Genomic DNA, 24,393 nt, shown 5'->3' with positions numbered 1-24,393 from the left:
AGACATGACCCATTCCTATTCAAAAATCATTTTTTATGGCTCTAATAAACCAGTTTTCCACTAAATATGCTTCAATGTCAACTTTAAAAACAAATTATCAATCAAAAAGTCATTCAATAAAATAATTGAATCAAATTTGTTGAAGATTACATTACGGAAAACATTATTTTAGAAAAATATAACTTTTCCGTGAACTTTGAAAATTGAAAAATATATTGTCCCAGAGCGGGAGATTGTCCTCGCCTTGTACACCCCCCTTTCTTTATAACGCACAATGTTCTCGACAATAACAAATTTCTACGGTGGAAAATTGTTATTCAACACTTCACCTCAACTGTCTAAAGCCATGCCTGTTGAGAACAGACGGAGAAACAAATGGCCTTATGAATATTATTCTCCCTTCTTAAATCTCACTGGAACATACAAAATTACCAAACAATTTCAGAAATATTTCATAATTTATTCCTTTGACTTCAATATATTACTTTAAATGAGTGAGGGTGAATTACATACAACAGGTTATCACATCATTTTAAAAGTTTTGCACTGACTATACTGTATATTAATACAATTTTTTCTTCTAGAAGCAATTAGTAGTAACCATCTTAGTCATAAAGTTTTGGTACTGAGTTACAGATTGTGGAAGGGAAGAGATTATGTGGACTAAACAAATCAGTTAAATAATAAATCAAACTGCCTGGAAGTTAAATTTTTTGTACAAGATTATACCAAGAACAAAACAGAATCTGATTTCTTGATAATGGACTTTATAAATACATTAATGATCAATCACTTTCATGGAAGGTATTTGTTTCTTCTGATGGTAAATATGTTCATCAGAAAGGGTTAAGTTTCAATGAAAAAAGAATAGCACTTGCAGTAAATGCACAATCATAAAATACAGCACTTGGTTTGGAAAATTGAAAAGTAATTTTAACACCCAAATACCAAATAAACAATGAATCATTAATTTGAAGTTCAGATAATATAAAATACATTTCAAATGTGTATTTTTACTTTAGACCAAAACAAATCAAGCAGAGATATGTAATGTGAATTACTTTAAAAATTCTTCTCAATATCACAAAAAGCATAAAAAATAAAGACACATATACAAACTATGCTAGAAAGACAATGTGGATATACATGCTACATAAAATTTACATGGCTATTGTATTTACAAGAGATGTACATCTGTTCCATCAAAGCAGTCTGAGCAGTTTTTTCTATAAGAATTTACAGTAATTTTAAGTTAATATATGGGCCTGCCCTTATGACGTGAATTTTATTCCATAAATTAAATGTAATTCACTTGTAAATTAATTCAATTTTATTTCAAGGAAAATAAGTTTTCCAGTAAGCTACAAAAATTTACATTTTTAAGTGACTTGGCAACATTTCCTTGCTGATTGAAAAACTAAGAAAAGTGTGTGTGTCCATTCTAGAAAAAAAGGTTATGTAGTGCTTCATCTAAAGCAAAAACAGCATGCATGATGTCAGAGCATTGTGTTGGACAGCCCCACTAATACCGCCTTCTCTTGATCAATTGCTTTGCATGTGTTTCTGTTAAACTATTGTCAAAATACAAAACTCTTCCCATTTTCCACAAAACTGGCTGTTATATATTTATAGCAACAACATATCTAAATACTCAAGTATTTATTACTGGTATTCCTGGAAAAACTTATTTCAAATCTCGAGGTCCAAGATGACAAAAGGGATCAACACATTGCAATGGAAAATATTTTGTCAATATTTAAGTAACTACTTGTAAAAATGCAATAAAATATGACTTGATCTTAAATTTATTCTGCTTCATTTCTTTCTGAGCTAAATTATAATCCAAGGACAATAAAATTTTACCTTTTGAAAATAGATTCATTAAACCCTTTCTGAAAAAGCCACAGACATTTTCTTTACAAAATCAAAAATTGTCTTTTCAATAGATTTACAATCAACAACATCTGATATTTTTTCTTTACATTTTTGCACCATCAACTTCCTTAACTCATAACACAGGGTAATAGTAATAGCAATCTAGAAATTTTCTCTGACCCTGTAATGTAAAAATGGTCTGTTGATATTAATGAACAAGTTCAGATAATGCCAAACCAGTACCAATCTTTATGAAGATATAACTTACCAAAGTCTCTATTGTAATCAATTTACTGATCATTTCATATTATATCTAATGAATCTGTGGTAATTTGTTTTTCTTATATACATGTGCATATTCATTTCTATCCAATGAAGAAAAAACAAATGGATTCCATAACATACAAGTTTTTCATGGTATTCTTCTCTATTGCTCAAAAAGCTTCATAACTACTAGTTGCTGCAACAACAAAAATATCATTCTGTATGCATGAAGTGCATTCTCTTTTCAGATCCTACATTTACCACCATCAACTGTGAATGTTGTAACTAAGTTTTTGATGTGCAACAGCAGAGGAAATACATACACATATACACAAAATATTTGATATAAGTTAACAAAACAATAACATTAACATAACAATCACATCATCGCTATCAATTGACTTCAATCTATAAACTCCACAACAGAGATTTTGACATGTTTTCTCACTCTGTTACAGGAAATCCCCGCCCCTTTCACACATTGTCACACAGTATTCAATCATTCCAGGTCCCAAAATAAAACACAATTTAAATATGACCTCATGTTCATTTTAAAATGAATAGTAGTCAATGCATGTGTTCAATGATCAAAATCATTCCACCAGAAAAAAAGAGAAAAAAAAATATTGCACCATGTATATACATGTATATCATTGATAAAGGTACCATATAATAATAATTGCTTCATGTGATCAGTTATTTTTTTTTTAAATAGATTTATACATAGGTTGTTATAAAATACAGTACTCCTAATTCCATAACAAACCTCCTTTAAGGACAAATTCTACAGACAAGAATCTCATAACTCCTCAAGATGATCCTACACCTTGGTGCCTGGAGAAGAGAATAATTTTGATCAAAAGAACAAACGCTGCACACATCCTTGGAATGAATACACAGTTTTCTGCCCATCTTAGACAGAGGCAGGGTCATCAACAGGCACAACCCTTATCAATTGGGGCTTGGTCTGTGTTTATGGGATTTCTGGGCGTAGCTGGCTTGTGCTGCACACCTGACTCGGCTGCATTCAAGTCCAAACTGTAAAAAAAGAATTAATGTATGAATTTTGGTTCAATAGCACACACCCTCACACATATTTTACCCCAATGTGCATTCTTAAATTTATTTTATACAATACACATAAAAAAATATTACTCCAAAATATTGACCAAGAGATTTTTTGCTGTCAAATGAATAATCATTTTTAGGGGTAATAAAGTGCACCTGTATAAATTTAGACAACAGCAATTGCTGTAATGCAGAACTTAGTTTCCAGCTTGTTACTAGTCTACAATCAAAGCTGTCACAGAAAACACTGTACAATAACTTTGTATGACAGCATTAGTTGTTGACTTATCTTTTTCTATCTTAAATCTGTATAGGTGACTATTCATGACTATTCATCAACCAAAGCATCTTTGTAACTGGCCAACAAACAAAGGTACATGTATCTAATCAAATTGCAAACCACAATATTACATAAGAAGAGGTTCATGGGCCACAATGCTCACCTGAGTCACTATGGTCCTGCTGTTCTTCATCATCAGAATTTTTTCCTTTATATTCCTATATGACTAATCATGACTTCCCTATTCTTGACAAGATTTTTAAAGATTTTTTCACTATATATTCATATGTAAAAATTCGATCGCCCATGGTGGCCCCAACTTAGCCCCTGGGGTCATGATTTGAGCAAAATTGAATCCATACTGTCTGAGGATGCATCCATATAAATATGACTTAACATGGCTTTTCTGTTTTTTGAAAATAAGATTCTTAAAGATTTTCCTATAAAACGTTGATTGCCCATTTTGGCCCCAACCTAAGCCATGGGGTCATAACAAACTTGAATCTACACTATATAATAAAGTTTTTTACATTAATTTCAACTTTTCTGGTTAAATGGTTCTTGAGAAGAAGATTTTTGAAAGACACAATTGACTTTCATTGATTCTTAACTACTTCCTTTAGAAAGAGGGCATATCCCTTTACTTGAATAAACTTGAATCCCATTCACCTAAGGATGCTTTATCGAAATTGGTCCAGTGGTTCTGGGGAAGAAGTCAAAATGTAAAAAAATCATAAACATATTTCTTTCAGAAACATACTGCTCAGGTAAACTAAAATCTCACACTCCAGGACAACTACACTTGTCTATCAAACTCAACTTCCATCTCAATAACTAGTCAAGGACTAATGCTGTCTTACACAACTCACCTTCCATCTCTATAACTAGTCAAGGACTAATGCTGTCTTACACGACTCACCTTACATCTCTATAATTAGTCAAGGACTAATGCTGTCTTACACAACTCACCTTCCATCTCTATAACTAGTCAAGGACTAATGCTGTTTTACACAACTCACCTTCCATCTCTATAATAAGTCAAAGACTAATGCTGTCTTACACAAATCACCTTCCATCTCTGTAATTAGTCAAGGACTAATGCTGTCTTATACAATTCACCTTCCATCTCAATAACTAGTCAAGGATTAATGCTGTCTTACACAACTCACCTTCCTTCTCAATAACTAGTCAAGGACTAATGTTGTCTTACACAACTCACCTTCCATCTCTATAATAAGTCAAAGACAAATGCTGTCTTACACAAATCACCTTCCATCTCTGTAATTAGTCAAGGACTAATGCTGTCTTATACAATTCACCTTCCATCTCAATAACTAGTCAAGGACTAATGCTGTCTTACACAACTCACCTTCGATCTCAATAACTAGTCAAGAACTAATGCTGTCTTACACAACTCACCTTCCATCTCTATAACTAGTCAAAGTCTTAAGCTGTCTTACACAACTCACCTTCCATTTGTATAACTAGTCAAGGACTAATGCTGTCTTACACAACTCACCTTCCATCTCTATAACTAGTCAAAGACTAATGCTGTCTTACAAAACTCACCTTCCATCTCTATAACTAGTCAAAGTCTTAAGCTGTCTTACACAACTCACCTTCCATTTGTATAACTAGTCAAGGACTAATGCTGTCTTACACAACTCACCTTCCATCTCAATAACTAGTCAAGGACTAATGCTGTCTTACACAACTCACCTTCCATCTCTATAACTAGTCAAAGACTAATGCTGTCTTACAAAACTCACCTTCCATCTCTATAACTAGTCAAAGTCTTAAGCTGTCTTACACAACTCACCTTCCATTTGTATAACTAGTCAAGGACTAATGCTGCCTTACACAACTCACCTTCCATCCTGTATATTCTGGTATATCTTTTTTGCTGTGTCTAAAAATGCATCTTCTACATTGTCACCCCTGCAGAAGAATGATATTATTCATTGAAATGAATGTTCACAAAATAATATTCACAGAATGATTTTTCTGAGGCTTTTTTTAGAAGTTGCCCAAAACTATGTTCAATAATTTTACGACTACAACAGTTATACTTACGTTTTGGCACTACATTCTAAGAACATGAGACCTGAAATAAATTAAACTGTGTTCAAAGATATGACTAAATCATGAGACATCTAAAAAATTTTGCAATACTAAGTTTCAAAATTATATTTGTTGTCCTTTCACTTTCTTAAATTAATGTTAATCAATTGCATTTCTTTTGAACTTAATGTTGCAAGACAAAAGACTGCATTTATTTCAGAGGCATGAAATTCATCCACATAAGCAGATCTTTATTTTTGCCTCTATTCCTTCTCACATATTTAAGCATAATAAACTTCTAACGAATATCAAAGTGTGGTGATCAGCTGGTGTCACCTACAGTGTCTTTAGGCTACCCATTACATTATCTAAGCCCACAATACTGTAAATAGGACTGTCTCTGACAAGAAAGAAACTGCTGGATTGCCCAAAATGCTATAAAGCACAGGGAAACTGATTTAATAATTCAACACCACATAGCCATTTACTTAGGGTACTGTGAGTAGTTTCACAGATTGCATAATGATACTTGCAAAAAAAAAAAAAAAGATTGGAGAATAGTCCAAAAAGGATGATGCATTCCTAGGTCATAGACAACAGTTGTGCCAAGAACAAATTTTCAATATTAATTAGAAATAAATTTATGGCCCATTTTTCTATCAAATTCTTTCACACAGTTTAAGTTAATACTGTAGATTCCTTATTATTCTTGAGTACAAGTTATTAACATAAAATGGCTCTTTAAAGTCAAATCGCGAGAACAAAAATTCACAAGTGAACAGTTGATCAAGAAATTTTACATGGATTTTAGCACTATAAAAATAAAATGAGTAATTTTTCTCTGCGAGTGGTGTTTCTTGTGAAATTACACAACAATTAATTCCTTGTGTATATTTAGGAATCTACAGAATTTATATCAGGGCTATGAAGTGACTCTCTGGTCAGAGGCAACATTTGTGTCCAGAAAAGCCTTTGTTGTTTCTCTGATTCCATTAAAGTTATGACCAAAAACCATTTTCCTCTTTTTTTCTGTTAGTAACCTTGACTTTCTCCAAATGACCTTAGGTAAGGCTCATGTCACATCCTTTGTTTTAAATAAACAATAATATCAACCTAGGTCGGACATAGTTATAAGACAATTTCACTTAGGCAGATGGACAAAAAGACCTCTGTTTGCAAAAAGGAAGGGGGAGCATATGCCTTATTAGCTTTTTAAAGGCTAGATGAAGGTGCAATTCTAATCAATATAATATTAAGATGATTATTGAAAATTTTAAAATTAACAATTTACCAAAACTTGAATATATTCTATATACTGAAAAAATATGTCAAAACTTGCAGTATTTTTTTGGTAGATATAATTACAAAACACACTGACATACCATTTTCATCAGCAAACTGCTTGGCCTCTTCATACGTAACATCTCTTTGAGCTTCTAAATCAGACTTATTACCAATTAAAAATATCACCTACAAAGAAAATATTCACTTTACAAATGAAAGCATTTAAAATTTAACAATTTGATAAACTGTTTTTGTCCCATTATGAATATGCTCTTATTTATTCCGATTGTGGCACTTTAATTAAATGATCTACAAACTCACTGTGTTGGGATTTGTTAAGTTCCTTGCATCAGTTAGCCAACTACTTAAATGGTTGTATGTGCTTCGCCTGTTTTCAAAAAAGAAAAAATAATAATAACTAGATGAGATCTCGTTGCGAGCAACGAGTAGGTCTTCCGTCCGATTTTTCGATGGGATGAGATGTGATTTTGATTAAGTTTACGTTTAAAGATAATGACATAAAGATTTCCCTCCTTAGATTTCATTCTTTTGATTTATATAACATAATCTTGAACATCTTTCATTCAATATTGCTTTTCAAAATGTTTCCGCTTTTCGAGATGAAGTGTAAAAGATTTAACATTCTGGCCACTTATGGCCACAAATTATGCAATAGAGAATCAAAATTTTACAACATATTGTTACGTTAAGCATTTTTGCTTCAGTAATTTATAACAAAATTCTTATTTATTGAAGAGTTATGTATTAAACTTTTGGCCCCTCTGAGCCCCTAATTTGAGGGGTCAGCTCCTTTCTCTTGATATCAAATGAAAGGTCTTGTGATTTTGAAGACTTTTTGTTCGACACCTATTCAGAGATTTCTTTCTGTTGTGGAGATATGCCAAATGGAAATATTTAGGGGCCAACCCTTCAAGTCCTTAATGGGCCCGTTTTGCAAAAATCAAAAGGATGCATATTGTTCAGAACATCTTCCTGAACATCTTTTTTGTTCAATATTGCTTATTAAAATATGCCCCTCTTTGAGATATAAAGCGTCAAAGATTAAGCATTCTGACCCTTATTACGCAACATATGATCTTCTTTTTATAATATATAGTTGCAAATCGTTAAAATAAACATTTTTGCTTCAGTAATGGAAAACAAAATATTGATAGTTAAAGAGTTATAGATGAAAGTTTTTGGCCCCTCTGAGCCCCTAATTTGAGGGGTCAGCTCCTTTTTCTTGATATCAAATGAAAAGACTTGTGATGTTAAACAATTTATGCTCAACAACTATTCAGAAGTTTCCTCTCGTTTTTGAGATATTTAGAATAGAAATATTTAGGGGCCAACCCTTCAAGTCCTTAATGGGTCAGTTTTGAAAAAATTGAAAGGATGCATATTGTTCAGAACATCTATCTGAACATCTTTTTGTTCAATATCGCTTATCAAAATATTCCCCCTTTTCGAGATATTCGAGCGTCAAAGATTTAGCATTCTGGCCCCTTTTGGCCCCTTAATACGCAACATATGATTTTTATTTTATAATATATAGTGGAAATCATTAAAATGAGCATTTCTGCTTCAGTAATTGATAACAAAACATTGATGATTTATTAGTTATAGATGAAAGAATTCTGGCCCCTCTGAGCCCCTGACTTGAGGGGTCAGTTCCTTTTTCTTGATATCAAATGATAGGTCTTGTGATTTTTAAGACTTTTTGTTCAACACCTATTCAGAGATTTCTTTTGGTTGTGGAGATATGCTGAATGGGAAAAATTTTGGGGCCACCCTCAAAGTCCTTAATGGGGCCGTTTGACAAAAATTGAAAGGGTACATATTGTTTAGAACATTATTCTGGCCATCTTTTTTTTCATTATTACTTATCAAAATATTCCCCCTTTTCGAGATATTCGAGCGTCAAAGATTTAGCATTCTGGCCCCTTTTGGCCCCTTAATACGCAACATATGATTTTTATTTTATAATATATAGTGGAAATCATTAAAATGAGCATTTCTGCTTCAGTAATTGATAACAAAATATTGATAATTTATGAGTTATAAATGAAAGACTTCTGGCCCCTCTGAGCCCCTGATTTGAGGGGTCAGCCCCTTTTCCTTGATATCAAATGAAAGGTCTTGTGATTTTGAAGACTTTTTGTTCAACAACTATTCAGAGATTTCTTTTCGTTGTGGAGATATGCTGAATGGAAATATTTAGGGGCCACCCCTCCAATTCCTTAATGGGGCCGTTTTACAAAAATTGAGAGAGTGCAAATTGTTTAGAACATTATTCTGAACATCTTTTGTTCAGTATTGCTTATCAAAATATTCTCTCTTTTTGAGATATTAAGCTTCAAAGATTTAATACTCTGGCCCCTTATTGCCCTTTATTACGTAATATATGATCCCAATTTTATACTCTATTGTTGCAAATTGTTAAGATAAACATTTTTGTTTCAGTAATTGATAACAAAATATTGATCGTTAAAGAGTTGTATATGAAAGACTTTTGGCCCCTCTGAGCCCCTAATATGAGGAATCAGCCCCTTTTTCATGATGTCAAATGAAAGCACTTATAATTCTGCACAACTTTTGTTATATATGTTTTAACAAAATATATACAGGTATAAAGATATGATAGAAAACTTGTCAAATTTTGCGAGATACTTATGAGCCTATTTTTCGAGCCCAGGCGAGCTTTGGCGCCTTTTGCGCTGGAAAGATATGGACGCAAAAAAGCACATCTACAATCCCTCCTCTACCTTCACTGAAAATCTCAACTCAATATCTTAAGTCGTTTTGGAGTGATTACCAGGACAAGCCGACCCTCTGAAAATCAGATAATTGTCTATATCTCACGACCGGAAGTGACGTCATCAATATAAAAAATTTCCAATAAGGTTCAGATCAATATCTATCAGATCTGAAAGATTCGTGAAAATCGACTGAGCCGTTTCCGAGAACTCGCGTGCACAAAATCGGTAAGAAAAAAAAAGAATAATAATAATAACTAGATGAGATCTCGTTGCGAGCAACGAGTAGGTCTTCCGTCCGATTTTTCGATGAGATATGATTTTGACTATGATCTTTGTTAAAAGATAATAATATATAGACTTCCCTAATTAGATTTCATTCTTTTGATTTATATGTCATTATCAAAGAGCTATAGATGACATGCTTTTGGCCCCTCTGAGCCCCTAATTTGAGGGGTCAGCCCCTTTTTCTTGACATCAAATGAAAAGTCTTGTGATTTTGAACATTTTTTGTTCAACAACTATTCAGAGATTTCTTTTCGTTGTGGAGATATGCTGAATGGAAATATTTAGGGGCCACCCCTCCAAGTCCTTAATGGGGCCGTTTGACAAAAATTGAAAGGGTGCATATTGTTTAGAACATTATTCTGACCATCTTTTGTTCAGTATTGCCTATCAAAATATTCCCCCTTTTTGAGATATAAAGCGTCAAAGATTTAGCATTCTGGCCCCTTGTGATCCCTTATTACGTAACATATGATCAGAATCTTATCATATATTGTTGTAAATCGTTAAGATAAACATCTTTGCTTCAGTAATGTGTTACAAATTATTGATCGTTGAAGAGTTATAGATGAAAGACTTTTGGCCCCTCTGAGCCCCTAATTTGAGGGGTCAGCCCCTTTTTCTTGACATCAAATGAAAAGTCTTGTGATTTTGAACATTTTTTGTTCAACAACTATTCAGAGATTTCTTTTCGTTGTGGAGATATGCTGAATGGAAATATTTAGGGGCCACCCCTCCAAGTCCTTAATGGGGCCGTTTGACAAAAATTGAAAGGGTGCATATTGTTTAGAACATTATTCTGACCATCTTTTGTTCAGTATTGCTTATCAAAATATTCCCCCTTTTCGAGATATAAAGCGTCAAAGATTTAGCATTCTGGCCCCTTGTGATCCCTTATTACGTAACATATGATCAGAATCTTATCATATATTGTTGTAAATCGTTAAGATAAACATCTTTGCTTTAGTAATGTGTTACAAATTATTGATCGTTGAAGAGTTATAGATGAAAGACTTTTGGCCCCTCTGAGCCCCTAATTTGAGGGGTCAGTCCCTTTTTCTTGACATCAAATGAAAAGTCTTGTGATTTTGAACATTTTTTGTTCAACAACTATTCAGAGATTTCTTTTCGTTGTGGAGATATGTTGAATGGAAATATTTAGGGGCCACCCCTCCAAGTCCTTAATGGGGCCGTTTGACAAAAATTGAAAGAGTGCATATTGTTTAGAACATTATTCTGACCATCTTTTGTTCAGTATTGCTTATCAAAATATTCCCCCTTTTCGAGATATAAAGCGTCAAAGATTTAGCATTCTGGCCCCTTGTGATCCCTTATTACGTAACATATGATCAAAATCTTATCATATATTGTTGTAAATTGTTAAGATAAACATTTTTGCTTCAGTAATGTATAACAAAATATTGATCGTTAAAGAGTTATAGATGAAAGACTTTTGGCCCCTCTGAGCCCCTTACTTGAGGGGTCAGCCCCTTTTTCTTGATATCAAATGAAAGCACTTATCATTCTGCACAACTTTTGTGATAAATGTTTTAACAAAATATTTACAGGTATAAAGATATGATAGAAAACTTGTCAAATTTTGCGAGATCCTTGTGAGCCTATTTTTCGAGCCCAGGCGAGCTTTGGCGCCTTTTGCGCTGGAAAGTTTTGGGCGCAAAAAAGCACATCTACAATCCCTCCTCTACCTTCACTGAGAATCTCAACTCAATATCTTTATTCGTTTTGGAGTGATTACCAGGACAAGCCGACCCTCTGAAAATCAGATAATTGTCTATATCTCACGACCGGAAGTGACGTCATCAATATAAAAAATTTCCAATAAGGTTCAGATCAATATCTATCAGATCTGAAAGTTTCATGAAAATCGACCAAGTAGTTTCCGAGAATTCGCGTGCACAAAATCGGTAAGAAAAAAAAAGAATAATAATAATAACTAGATGAGATCTCGTTGCGAGCAACGAGTAGGTCTTCCGTCTGATTTTTCGATGAGATGAGATGTGATTTTGATTAAGTTTTCGTTAAAAGATAATGATATAAAGATTTCCCTCCTTGGATTTCATTCTTTAGATTTATATAATTTATCTTGAATATCTTTCGCTCAATATTGCTTTTCAAAATGTTTCCCCTTTTCGAGATGTGAAGCGTAAAAGATTTAACATTCTGGCCACTTATGACCCCTAATTACGCAATAGAGAATCAAAATTTTACAACATATTGTTGCATATTGTTATGTTAAGCATTTTTGCTTCAGTAATTTATAACACATTCTTGATCGTTGAAGAGTAAAATATTAGTTTTTGGCCCCTCTGAGCCCCTAATTTGAGGGCAGCCCCTTTTTCTTGATATCAAATGAAAGGTCTTGTGATTTTGAAGACTTTTTGTTCAACACCTATTTAGAGATTTCTTTTTCTTGTGGAGATATGCAGAATGTAATATTTAGGGGCCATCCCTCCAGGTCCTTAATGGGGTCGTTTGGCATAAATTGAAAGGATGCATATTGTTTAGAATATAATTCTCACCATCTTTTGTTCAGTATTGCTTATCAAAATATTCCCCCTTTTCCTTTTCGAGATATAAAGCATCAAAGATTTAGCATTCTGGCCCCTTTTGGCCCCTTATTTCGCAATATATGATCCTATTTTTATAATATATAGTTGCAAGCTGTTACGATAAACATTTTTGCTTCAGTAATTGATAACAAAATATTGATAGTTAAAGAGTTATAAATGAAAGACTTTTGGCCCCACTGAGCCCCTAATTTGAAGGGTCAGCCCCTTTTTCTTGATATCAAATGAAAAGACTTGTGATTTTAAGCATGTTTTGCTCTACAACTATTCAGAAGTTTCTTCTCGTTTTTGAGATATGTAGAATAGAAATATTTAGGGGCCAACCCTTAAGTCCTTTATGGGTCCGTTTGGCAAAAAATGAAAGGATGCACATTGTTTAGAACATTATTCTGAACATCTTTTGTTCAATATTGCTTAATAAAATATTTCCCCTTGTTGAGATATAAATTGTCAAAGATTTAGCATTCAAGCCCATTTTGGCCCCTTATTACGTAACACATGACCTTAATTTTATAATATATAGTGGCAAATCGTTAAGATGAGCATTTTTGCTTTAGTAATTCATATCAAATTATTGATAGTTTAAGAGTTATAGATGAAAGATTTTTGGCCCCTCTGAGCCCCTAGTTTGAGGGGTCAGCCCCATTTTCTTAATATCAAATGAAAGGCCTTATTATTATGAAGATTTTTTGTTCAACAACTATTCAGAAATTTCTTTTCGTTTTCGAGATATCTAGAATAGAAATATTTAGGGGCCACTCCTCCAAGTCCTTAATGGGGCCGTTTTACAAAAATTGAAAGGGTGCAAATTGTTTAGAACATTATTCTGAACATCTTTTGTTCAATAATGCTTATCAAAATATTTCCCCTTTCCAAGATATAAAGCATCAAAGATTTATCATTCTAGCCCCTTATGGCCCCTTATTACGTAATATGTGATCCCGATTTTATAACACGTAGTTGCAAATTGTTAAGATAAACATTTTTGCTTCAGTTATTTATAACGAAATATTGACCGTTAAAGAGTTATGGATAAAAGACTTTTGGCCCCTGTGAACCCTTAATAGGAGGGGTCAGCCCTTTTTTCTTGATATTAAATAAAAGCTCTTATCATTTTGCACAACTTTTGTTATATATGTTTTAAAAAATGTTTACAGGTATAAAGATATAAAAGAAAACGTGTCAAATTTTGCGAGATGCTTATGAGCCTATTTTTCGCGCCCAGGCGAGCTTCAGCGCCTTTTGCGCTGGGAAGATATAGACTCAAAAAAGCACATCTACAATCCTTCCTCTACCCTCACTGAGAATCTCAACTCAATATCTTTAAGCGTTTAGGAGTGATTGCCAGGACAAGCCGACCCCCTAAAAATCAGAAAATTGTCCATATCTCACGACCGGAAGTGACGTCATCAATATAAAAAATTTCCAATAAGGTTCAGATCAATATCTATCAGATCTGAAAGTTTCGTGAAAAGCGACCGAGCCGTTTCCGAGAACTCGCTTGCACAAAATCGGTAAGAAAAAAAAAGAATAATAATAATAATAATAATAATAATAATAGGGAAAAAGAAACCGAACGAAAACAATAAGGTCTTCCGTTGGAGACGGAAGACCTTAACTAGATGAGATCTCGTTGCGAGCAACGAGTGGGTCTTCCGTCCGATTTTTCAATAAGATGAGATATGATTTTGACTATGATCTTTGTTAAAAGATAATAATATATAGACTTCCCTAATTAGATTTCATTCTTTTGATTTATATAGCATTATCAAAGAGCTATAGATGACATGCTTTTGGCCCCTCTGAGCCCCTAGTTTGAGGGGTCAGCCTCTTTTTCTTGATATCATTTGAAAGGTCTTGTGATTTTGAAAACGTTTTGTTCAAGAAATATTCAGAGATTTCCTTTCGTTGTGGAGATATGCTGAATGGAAATATTTAGGGGCCACCCCTCCAAGTCCTAAATAGGGCCGTTTGACAAAACTGAAAGGGTGCATATTGTTTAGAACATTATTCTGACCATCTTTTGTTCAGCATTGCATATCTAAATATTCCCCCTTTTCAAGATATAAAGCGTCAAAGATTTAGCATTCTGGCCCCTTGTGAGCCCTTATTATGTAACATATGATCAGAATCTTATCATATATTGTTGTAAATCGTTAAGATAAACATCTTTGCTTCAGTAATGTGTTACAGATTATTGATGGTTAAAGGACTTATCGCATGTTTCTAAATTATTTGAAATTAAAAGCGTGTTACGTTTCTTATGACCATAATTTATAAATTCTTTGTTTTTACTGTGGATAAATCGCGGTAATTAACCAATTATTGACTCAAATGAAAACCCCTAAATTAAAAATCTAAGTTAATTAGATAGCGATCACGTGTCCCTGTGACGTCAAAGGCGACAATGGCTGATCAGCTCTTCATTAATCTTACTAAAATATACGCGATACAATCTGGATTTTCTGCGTTTTGGACGACCAAATCACTTATTTTATCGATATAAAATTAAATATTCAACCTTATATGTTAGAATTGTCAGCAAGAGAAAACCTGAAAAATCTGTTAACATTGTAAAAATAGCAGCGACAATAGCGAGGGAGACGCAGCGAAGACGAAGAAACTCGCCACAACAATGCAATTTGATTTGTCATCTTATCACATGTATTAACTTATTTGATTCACAAATTAAACATTATATAACTTTGTTATTCTTCGTTTTGTATATAATATTAATCTATGCAAATCTTCATATGTTTTTTAAAGGATGGCGATCTTGAAAAATAATTTCCCGATCACGAAGCATTGCCGTAATTAGAGCTACAGGTTCTAAATGTTTTGAATAAAAAACGAAAATATCTTAAAAGCCTTATACCTTAGAACTAATTAATGTTTCTATAGTAATTGTAAAGCATATGAGGAATTAATTTTTTTCAGCATTTTTCGTAATTTAGCTGCATTTGTCATTGATAACTCCGTTAATAGTGTGCATATTCTCATCTCTCTATCACCTAATTGTCGCCTATGACGTCAGAGCAGTATTTCGCCGAAATCCGACTGAAATATGCATATTGTCGTATTTGAATTTCAACTCTCAATATCTCTTAAAATATGCTTTCAACAACGTTTATTGTATTCAGTATTTTATTAAATAAGGTTATAGATAATATTTTTCATAAAATTACGATTTTTGAAAGATCATGCGATAAGTCCTTTAAAGAGTTATAGATGAAAGAATTTTGGCCCCTCTAAGCCATTAATTTGAATCGTCAGCCCCCTCTTCTTGATATCAAATGAAAGGTCTTTTGATTTTAAAGACTTTTTGTTCAACAACTATTCAGAGATTTCTTTTCGTTGTAGAGATATGCTGAATGGAAATATTTAGGGGCCACCCCTCCAAGTCCTTAATGGGGCCGTTTGACAAAAATTGAAAGGGAGCATATTGTTTAGAACATTATTCTGACCATCTTTTGTTCAGTATTGCTTATCAAAATATTCCCCCTTTTCGAGATATAAAGCGTCAAAGATTTAGCATTCTGGCCCCTTGTGATCCCTTATTATGTAACATATGATCAGAATCTTATCATATATTGTTGTAAATCGTTAAGATAAACATCTTTGCTTTAGTAATGTGTTACAAATTATTGATAGTTGAAGAGTTATAGATGAAAGACTTTTGGCCCTTCTATGCCCCTAATTTGAGGGGTCAGTCCCTTTTTCTTGACATCAAATGAAAAGTCTTGAGATTTTGAACATTTTTTGTTCAACAACTATTCAGAGATTTCTTTTCGTTGTGGAGATATGCTGAATGGAAATATTTAGGGGCCACCCCTCCAAGTCCTTAATGGGGCCGTTTGACAAAAATTGAAAGGGTGCATATTGTTTACAACATTATTCTGACCATCTTTTGTTCAGTATTGCTTATCAAAATATTTCCCCTTTTCGAGATATAAAGCATCAAAGATTTAGCATTCTGGCCCCTTGTGACCCCTTATTACGTAACATATGATCAGAATCTTATTATATATTGTTGTTAATTGTTAAGATAAACATTTTTGCTTCAGTAACGTATAACAAAATATTGATCGTTAAAGAGTTATAGATGAAAGACTTTTGGCCCCTCTGAGCCCCTAACTTGAGGGGTCAGCCCCTTTTTCTTGATATCAAATGAAAGCACTTATCATTCTGCACAACTTTTGTTATATATGTTTTAACAAAATATTTACAGGTATAAAGATATGATAGAAAACTTGTCAAATTTTGCGAGATGCTTGTGAGCCTATTTTTCGAGCCCAGGCGAGCTTTGGCGCCTTTTGTGCTGGAAAGATATGGACGCAAAAAAGCACATCTACAATCCCTCCTCTACCTTCACTGAGAATCTCACCTCAATATCTTTATTCGTTTTGGAGTGATTACCAGGACAAGCCGACCCTCTGAAAATCAGATAATTGTCTATATCTCACGACCGGAAGTGACGTCATCAATATAAAAAATTTCCAATAAGGTTCAGATCAATATCTATCAGATCTGAAAGTTTCATGAAAATCGACCAAGTCGTTTCCGAGAACTAGCGTGCACAAAATTGGTAAGAAAAAAAAAAAAAAAATAATAATAATAATAGGGAGAAAGAAACCGAACGAAAACAATAAGGTCTTCCGTTGGAGACGGAAGACCTTAACTAGAAACTCATTGCGAGCAATGAGAGGTCTTCCATCCGATTCTGAAAATAAAAACGCAAATGTGCTAACCATTAACCATTCACTTTTTTACATCACTTCCTTTCACGACCGGAAGTAACGGCGATGCAAGATTTTCTCACGTTTCAAATAAACTGATGACTGAATATCAGTCCTGAAAGTTTTAGTCCTCAGTCGTTTACTGTTGCCGAACAATATTGTGGGACTAAATTCTAATTTTGGGAACAGGTAAACACACAACCGGAAGCGAATTTTGTCAAAATCTCTGACTTTTTTCTAGAAATTTGCAGTATCTACAACATGCATAAAATCATTTCAGGTACTTCATCGATAAGCGATATTTATGAGAAAGTTAAATATAAGAATAACGTAGTTTATCTCCTAAAACCGGAAGTTGACGTTTTTGTTTCCGGTGGAATCTAACATATTTCAAAACAGCAAAAGAGATGCAATAAATTTAAAAAAGAAAAGTGAACATTTTTGATTTCTTTCATCACTTCCTGTGAGAAGCGGAAGTGACGACTGACGCATTTAACCCAAATGGTTTCACCTACCCCTCAACGTCCATTACTCTTAAAATTTTGGTGTTTTAATCTTTTACCTGTTTTTGAGATCTTGCTCTGACAACTTCTCATTTTGAGGACAGGAAAACACGCGACCGGAAGTGAATTTTTGAAAAAATATTTTAGGTTACTCTAGACATTTGCACTCTGAATAGCACATTTAAAATTCATTTCAAATACTTTATCTATAAAGAATATTTACGGGAAATTAAAAAACTCCAATTATTTAGTTTTTCTCTTCTAACCGGAAGTTGTCGTATTTGTTTCTGGTGAGACCAACATCTTTCGAATCTGCGAAAAAGATGCAATAAAGTGATGCAATTTTTAATTAAAAACAAAAAAGTTGAAATTTTCGTTTTCTTTGATCACTTCCTGTGACGACCGGAAGTGATGACTGACGCTCTTAATCCAAATGATTTTGCCAACATCTTAAGGTCTGTTGCACATAAAAGTTTGGTGTCATAATCTCTTACCGTTTCCGAGATCACACAACTTCTCATTTTGAGGACAGGAAAACACGCGACCGGAAGTGAATTTTACAAAGATATTTGACGTTACTCTAGACATTTTTAGTCTAAATAACATATTTAAAATTCATTTCAAATACTTTATCTACAAAAGATATTAATGGGAAAGAAAAATACTCAAATTATGTTTTTTTTCTCTTATAACCGGAAGTTGACATTTTTGTTTCCGGTGGGACCAACATATTTCGAAACTACAAAAGAGATCCAATAATGTGATGCAAGTATTGATTTAAAAAAAGGAAAGTTGAAATTTTACGATTTTTTTTATCACTTCCGTAGGCGACCGGAAGTGCCGACGACGAACGAATAGTAGCGACCCGGCTAGTACCTATCACGAACTATAATCCCTGAAAGTTTGACATTGATATCTCTTGTTGTTCTTGAGATTATCCGCGGACAAAATGTCATTTTGAAATCAGAAAATGGTCTGTAACTTGGCACCGGAAGGGAATTTCCAAAAAATCTCTCAGATAGATCAAGTTCATGTTACAAGACACTTTTCCTGAAAATTTCATGTAAATCCATCCAATAGTCTTCGAGAAATCGCGTGCACAAAATTAGAAAGTCAAAAAAATAAGAATAATAATAATAACTGTAAACTCATTGCAAGCAATGAGAGGTCTTCCGTCCGATTCTGAAAATAAAAACGAAAATTCAAGCTGAAAAAGAGATAAAAGAAATTCAGACACTCTGTAAATTTAACCCTTGTCGTCAGCGTGAAAATCCAAGTTGCTAACGTTAACCATTCATTTTTTACATCACTTCCGGTCACGACCGGAAGTACCAGAAGTAAAGGCTATACAAGATTTTCTCACGATTCATATAACTGATGACTGACCATCAGTCTTGAAAGTTTTAGACTTCAGTCGTTTACTGTTGCCGAGCAATATTGTGAGATCAAATTCTAATTTTGAGGACAGGTAAACAAGAGACCGGAAGTGAATTTTATAAAAATCTTTGACTTTTCTCTAGACATTTGCAATATATACAACATACATAAAGTCATTTCAAGTACTTTATCGATGAGCAATATTTATGAGAAAGTTAAATATCAAAGTAAAGTAGTTTATCTCCTAAAACCGGAAGTTGACGTTTTTGTTTCCGGTGGAATCTAACATATTTCTAAACAGCGAAAGAGATGCAATAAAGTGATGCAAGCATTAATTTAAAAAAGAAAAGTTAATTTTTTTTTAGATTTCTTTGATCACTTACTGTGACAAGCGGAAGTGACGACTGACGCGTTTAACCCAAATGGTTTTGCCTACTCCTCAAGGTCTATTACTTATAAAAGTTTGGTGTTTTAATCTTTTACCTAGTTTTGAGATCTCGCTCAGACAACTTCACATTTTGAGGACAGGAAAACATGCGACCGGAAGTGAATTTTTGAAAGATATTTACGATTACTCTAGACATTTGCAGTCTGAATAACATATTTAAAATTCATTTCAGATACTTTTTCTAGAAAAAAATATTGGTGGAAAAGTAAAATACTCAAATTATGTAGTTTTTCTCTTATAACCGGAAGTTGTCGCTTTTGTTTCCGGTGAGACCAAGATCTTTCGAATCTGCGAAAAAGATGCAATAAAGTGATGCAATTTTTAATTAAAAAAAGAAAAGTTGAAATTTTCGATTTCTTTGATCACTTCCTGTGACGACCGGAAGTGACGGCTGACGCTCTGAACCCAAATGGTTTTGCCTACATCTTAAGGTCTGTTGCTCATATAAGTTTGGTGTCTTAATCTCTCACCGTTTCCGAGATCTTGCTCAGACAACTTCTCATTTTGAGGACAGGAAAACACGCGACCGGAAGTGAATTTTACAAAGATATTTGATGTTACTCTAGATATCTGCAGTTTGAATAACATATTTAAAATTCATTTCAAAAACTTTATCTACAAAGGATGTTAATGGGAAAGAAAAATACTAAAATTATGTAGTTTTTCTCTTATAACCGGAAGTTGTCGTTTTTGTTTCCGGTGGGACCAACATATTTCGAAACTACAAAAGAGATGCAATAATGTGATGTAAATATTGATTTAAAAAAAGAAAGTTGAAATTTTATGATTTCTTTGATCACTTCCGTAAACGACCGGAAGTGCCGACGACGAACGAAAATGCGATTCCACAAATTTAGAAGTCACGTTCTATGCTCTCCAATAAGTCTCCAGTTCATATCTTTAGTCATTCTTGAGAACATTCGAGGACAAAATTTCATATTAAAATCAGGAAATTGCCCGTAACTTGGAACCAAAATGGAATTTTCCAAATTTTCCTTGTGATGAAACAAGTTCATACAATGACTAATTTTTCCTGAAAGTTTCACGAAAAACCACTGAATAGTTTTCGAGAAAACGCCTGCACAAAATTTGGTCAAAAAAATAATAATAATAATAATGATTATAATAATAAGAAACAGTAGAATCACTATAGGTCTTCCATTGAAAACAGAAGACCTAATAATAGGGAAAAAGAAACCGAACGAAAACAATAAGGTCTTCCATTGGAGACGGAAGACCTTAATAAATAAATAAAAGTTATCTTCATGATGGTGGATTTGAAAATATGCTGGTCATGAAAACAAGTGCTTTTGCATATCAATTAGACTAGCAGAATTACAATCACAGTAAAATCAATATAAATTTTGCTAGAAATACTTAGCAATTTCAAAGCATCATTTTTTTTAAGTCAAATTAATCATCCTTCTTCCCCCTTACTCCTACCTTGTGATATCGTAAACCATTAATGCCCCTGCAGCTCCACGATAGTAACTCCTTGTCACTGCTCGGAATCGCTCCTGTCCAGCCGTATCCCATATCTGTAACTTAATTTTCTGTCCAGAAACTTCTATAATTCTATAAAAAGAATTTTTTTTTATGCATTAAATGTAGCATTAGATACCCTTTGTACTTAACATTAGAATGCTGTGTTTTCAATAATTTTATTAACTGAAGTTTACCTTGTTCCAAATTCAACTCCTATAGTGTGAGGGCAGTCTGCCATAACTGTAATTACAAACATACATAATCAATTACACAGAGGCTCTAATTTTAAAGACTCTACTGAACTATTTCTTGCATTTTTTCTCAAACGTGTCAAATATTACAAAGCTTTATATATGCCTGAAAGAAAATCCATTGTTTTGATGACTGAAATCAGTAAAATCATGCTCAGTAATGTGAAATTTTTTCTGCATTAATTTATTTTACGATTTTTTTAGAGCACTGGACAATTTGGTTTGTATTACTAAAATACTTACTACTTAGTAGAACACTCAGAAATTATGTGGCACAAAGAATAAAATTAAAAAGAATATCACAAGTTCTTTTTCATCTTCCTTTCACTTTTAAATTATGTATTTTTCTTAATATTCCTATCAACTGTCCAATTTTGAACAGTAATGTTTGTTCTCAACTATATATCTCAAAATATAACTTTCAAGCATGGAAATATTTAAGAGGCCAGGTCAAACTTACTTAAGACCAGTGGCTAATTTCACAGGTTGATGCTTTGACTCTACTGGTGATAGTTTTTGGAAATAACTAAATTAACAAGACCAATGAAAACTTCTGGAGCCAGCATGTTAGATGTACCTTGTCTAAGACCAATAACAATACATGTGATAAAATACATAAAGAGCATGACACCACAGGCACCAAAAGCATGGATAATGTACGTTTCTGCATTATCCCCCCTCCCCCCCCCCCCCCCCCCCAAACAATTACCATAATATAATAAATGTGTGATTTCCCTATCAATTCCATCTTTATGTCATTCTTTTGCAATCAGTTTGTACTGTTTTTTAGTTTTGCAATGACGGGGTTGGGGTGTCCCGCTTTGAGATGTATTTCCAAGGTAATAACAGTGTTACCTTTCATATTTTAGCAAGTACTCTGTCAGGGAGATGTTCTCCATTGACAAAGATACAGGAGGTTCTGATGTGCACCAATCTGTTTTGCTTCATCTGATTAGTCAATAATTCAAACTGTAAACTGTCGACCAATCAGATGATGCAAACGAAGTGTAAACACCGTAAAACTTCCTGTATCACTGTCAATTCAGAAAATATGTATCTGTTTAATAAATTGTCCGATTATGGCACAGAAAACACTAAAAATGGGATTTACGTTAAAGAGACTAGTAGAAGAACATCTCCCTGACAGAGTGCTTGCAATTTTTTTCACTAATTGGGAAATTATTTTCAAGAAATAAACACTAATGATGAATAAATTTGAGCTTTTATTCAATCATTCAGTACTTTCAATCACAGAATAGAATATTGAACAAACTGTCATCAACAGAACGAGGCTTCCCTTAACTTTTTTTAATTCCATTAACCCATAACACACAGTTCATTTTTTGGGGAAAAGGGAGGGGTTTTGCAATAGGGAATGGGGCCTAAATTCGGCCCTACATGGGGCAGTGGAAAATCACTGCTACTGCTGAAGTACTTACATTTTTTCTCTGTAAATTGGTGTAGAAGGCAAGATTTTCCAACACCCATATCTCCGATGATGATGTATTTAAAAATATATGAGTAATTGTAGGGGCCAGCCGCCATGGTTACACTCCTTGACTCCTGTACCAGAAGGAGGAAGAAAATTAATGCAAGTGAAAACTCAATCACCACAAAAATAATACTGCAATACATACTTTTCTTTAGCATATCTCTTTATAACAGCACGTCATCTCAAGATATTATTTCTATTTTTAAGTGGACTTTCTTTCGTTGTCGCGAAACCGTTATTTGAATACGGTTTCGTCTAAACATTATAATCAGCTTCCAACGAAATTTCCTTTAGTTATACTTATGACGAAAGTTCATATTTTCTATCAATGTACATAACGTCTCTAGTGCATTGCAGTAATGAACAACTACTAAAATGTAAACAAGATAATGTGTCATGAAGGGGGTGGTCAAATATTCAGCTTGAGGATACAATTACTGTATGCTTAACAATCATAAATTGAGAGACCGAATTCAACCATAAATCTAAAATTTCAATGAAAAAGCATCTATTGTTCTGAGTGAATTTTCGTCTTTCCATATACCTCCTCTAGTATTCAGAATATTGATGTATAGACACTTTGTTGCGAATCAGCAATAGCAAGATGGCGGAATCTGTGTTTGTAGCGCCACCTAAGAACATTAAAATATTTTGTATTTTGATCCCGATATAAGTTAAACGCAAGGTGGGGGGGGGGGGGGCTTTAAAAAAATGGGTCACAGCTCAAGTCATAAAACTACTAAAAATGTTTTTAAAAATATATATAAGTAACTTAAATGTATTGAGTACATGTACCCACCCAACACAAATCAAGGAGCCTGTGGGCCACAACACTCACCAGATCTCAGACATTTGCCGGGATGTCAGTGTACTAATTATGAAAGCCTTCTTGATTTGTTTGTAAATTCAGCGCCGTACAGACTACACAAAATTCATATATGATTTTTTTTTGTATTTTAGGAAGAATATGATATTTATAACCAAAAATTTAATACGAACCTTTATCTAGCAAAGTGGGTCGGTTGGGAATGAACACAAATTTAATTTTGAACACAAACAACTAAATCATGGTTAAACAGAGAACCAACTTCTTGTGTGGACAATTGCGCGAATTCTTCTTGATTGGGGAGGAGTGAGAGTGGATGCTTTTTATTACTTTGCAGGGGCGGATCCAGGATTTCTTTTCCGAGTGGGGGGGTCCACAACAACTGTAACAAATGTCAGACTCGATCTTTTTTCTGATAAGAAAAAAAACTCTCAACTTGCCCAATCCTGAAAATCCTATCTTCGTGGGGGAAGGGGGGGGGGGGCAAAAACTTTTCTTAGTTTCTTAATTTTCTTCTTTATCATGATTCAGAAATGACTTTCCTTACCGTTTTAAGAGGGGTCTGTGTTTCCTGGGGCTCCAAGGTCATTTAGTTAGAAAGTTATTTAAAATTAATTTATTTAAGATTTATACTTCATTAGTTATAAAAAATATCCAAAATATGATGAATATTAAATCGATGATTGCAGTATTTGGACATTCTTGACTCTTTCAAGTGATTTTTCCAACAGGAAAGCTTATCTTTTATGATGATGGCCATTTTTCCATCTTTTTTACACGCATTGTTGTATCTGTGCTTCTGTTTCCCCCATTG

At 33.6% G+C, this 24,393-nt stretch overlaps 1 protein-coding gene across 1 annotated transcript; it reads right to left on the bottom strand.

Moving 5' to 3' along the window:
- Nucleotides 1-439: 439 nt before the first annotated feature.
- LOC133197426 (ras-related protein Rab-14) lies at nt 440-23,392 on the bottom strand. The gene is made up of 9 exons (XM_061333451.1): nt 23,298-23,392; nt 22,701-22,824; nt 21,205-21,250; nt 20,969-21,100; nt 7,154-7,220; nt 6,931-7,018; nt 5,561-5,591; nt 5,357-5,425; nt 440-3,177 (listed from the first exon to the last, which is right to left on the bottom strand). The coding sequence occupies exons 2-9, from the start codon at nt 22,804-22,806 to the stop codon at nt 3,072-3,074; spliced, it is 645 nt and encodes a 214-aa protein (XP_061189435.1). The 5' UTR covers nt 22,807-22,824; nt 23,298-23,392; the 3' UTR covers nt 440-3,071.
- Nucleotides 23,393-24,393: the final 1,001 nt, after the last annotated feature.

This window comes from Saccostrea echinata, unplaced genomic scaffold (genome assembly GCF_033153115.1).
Source record: "Saccostrea echinata isolate AGI-Se365-2 ecotype Australia unplaced genomic scaffold, CSIRO_AGI_Sech_v1 ptg000030l, whole genome shotgun sequence".
In the NCBI taxonomy this organism is placed as follows: domain Eukaryota; kingdom Metazoa; phylum Mollusca; class Bivalvia; order Ostreida; family Ostreidae; genus Saccostrea; species Saccostrea echinata.
Note: the sequence above shows the minus strand (reverse complement) of the source record. Positions and strands in the feature narration are given on the sequence as shown.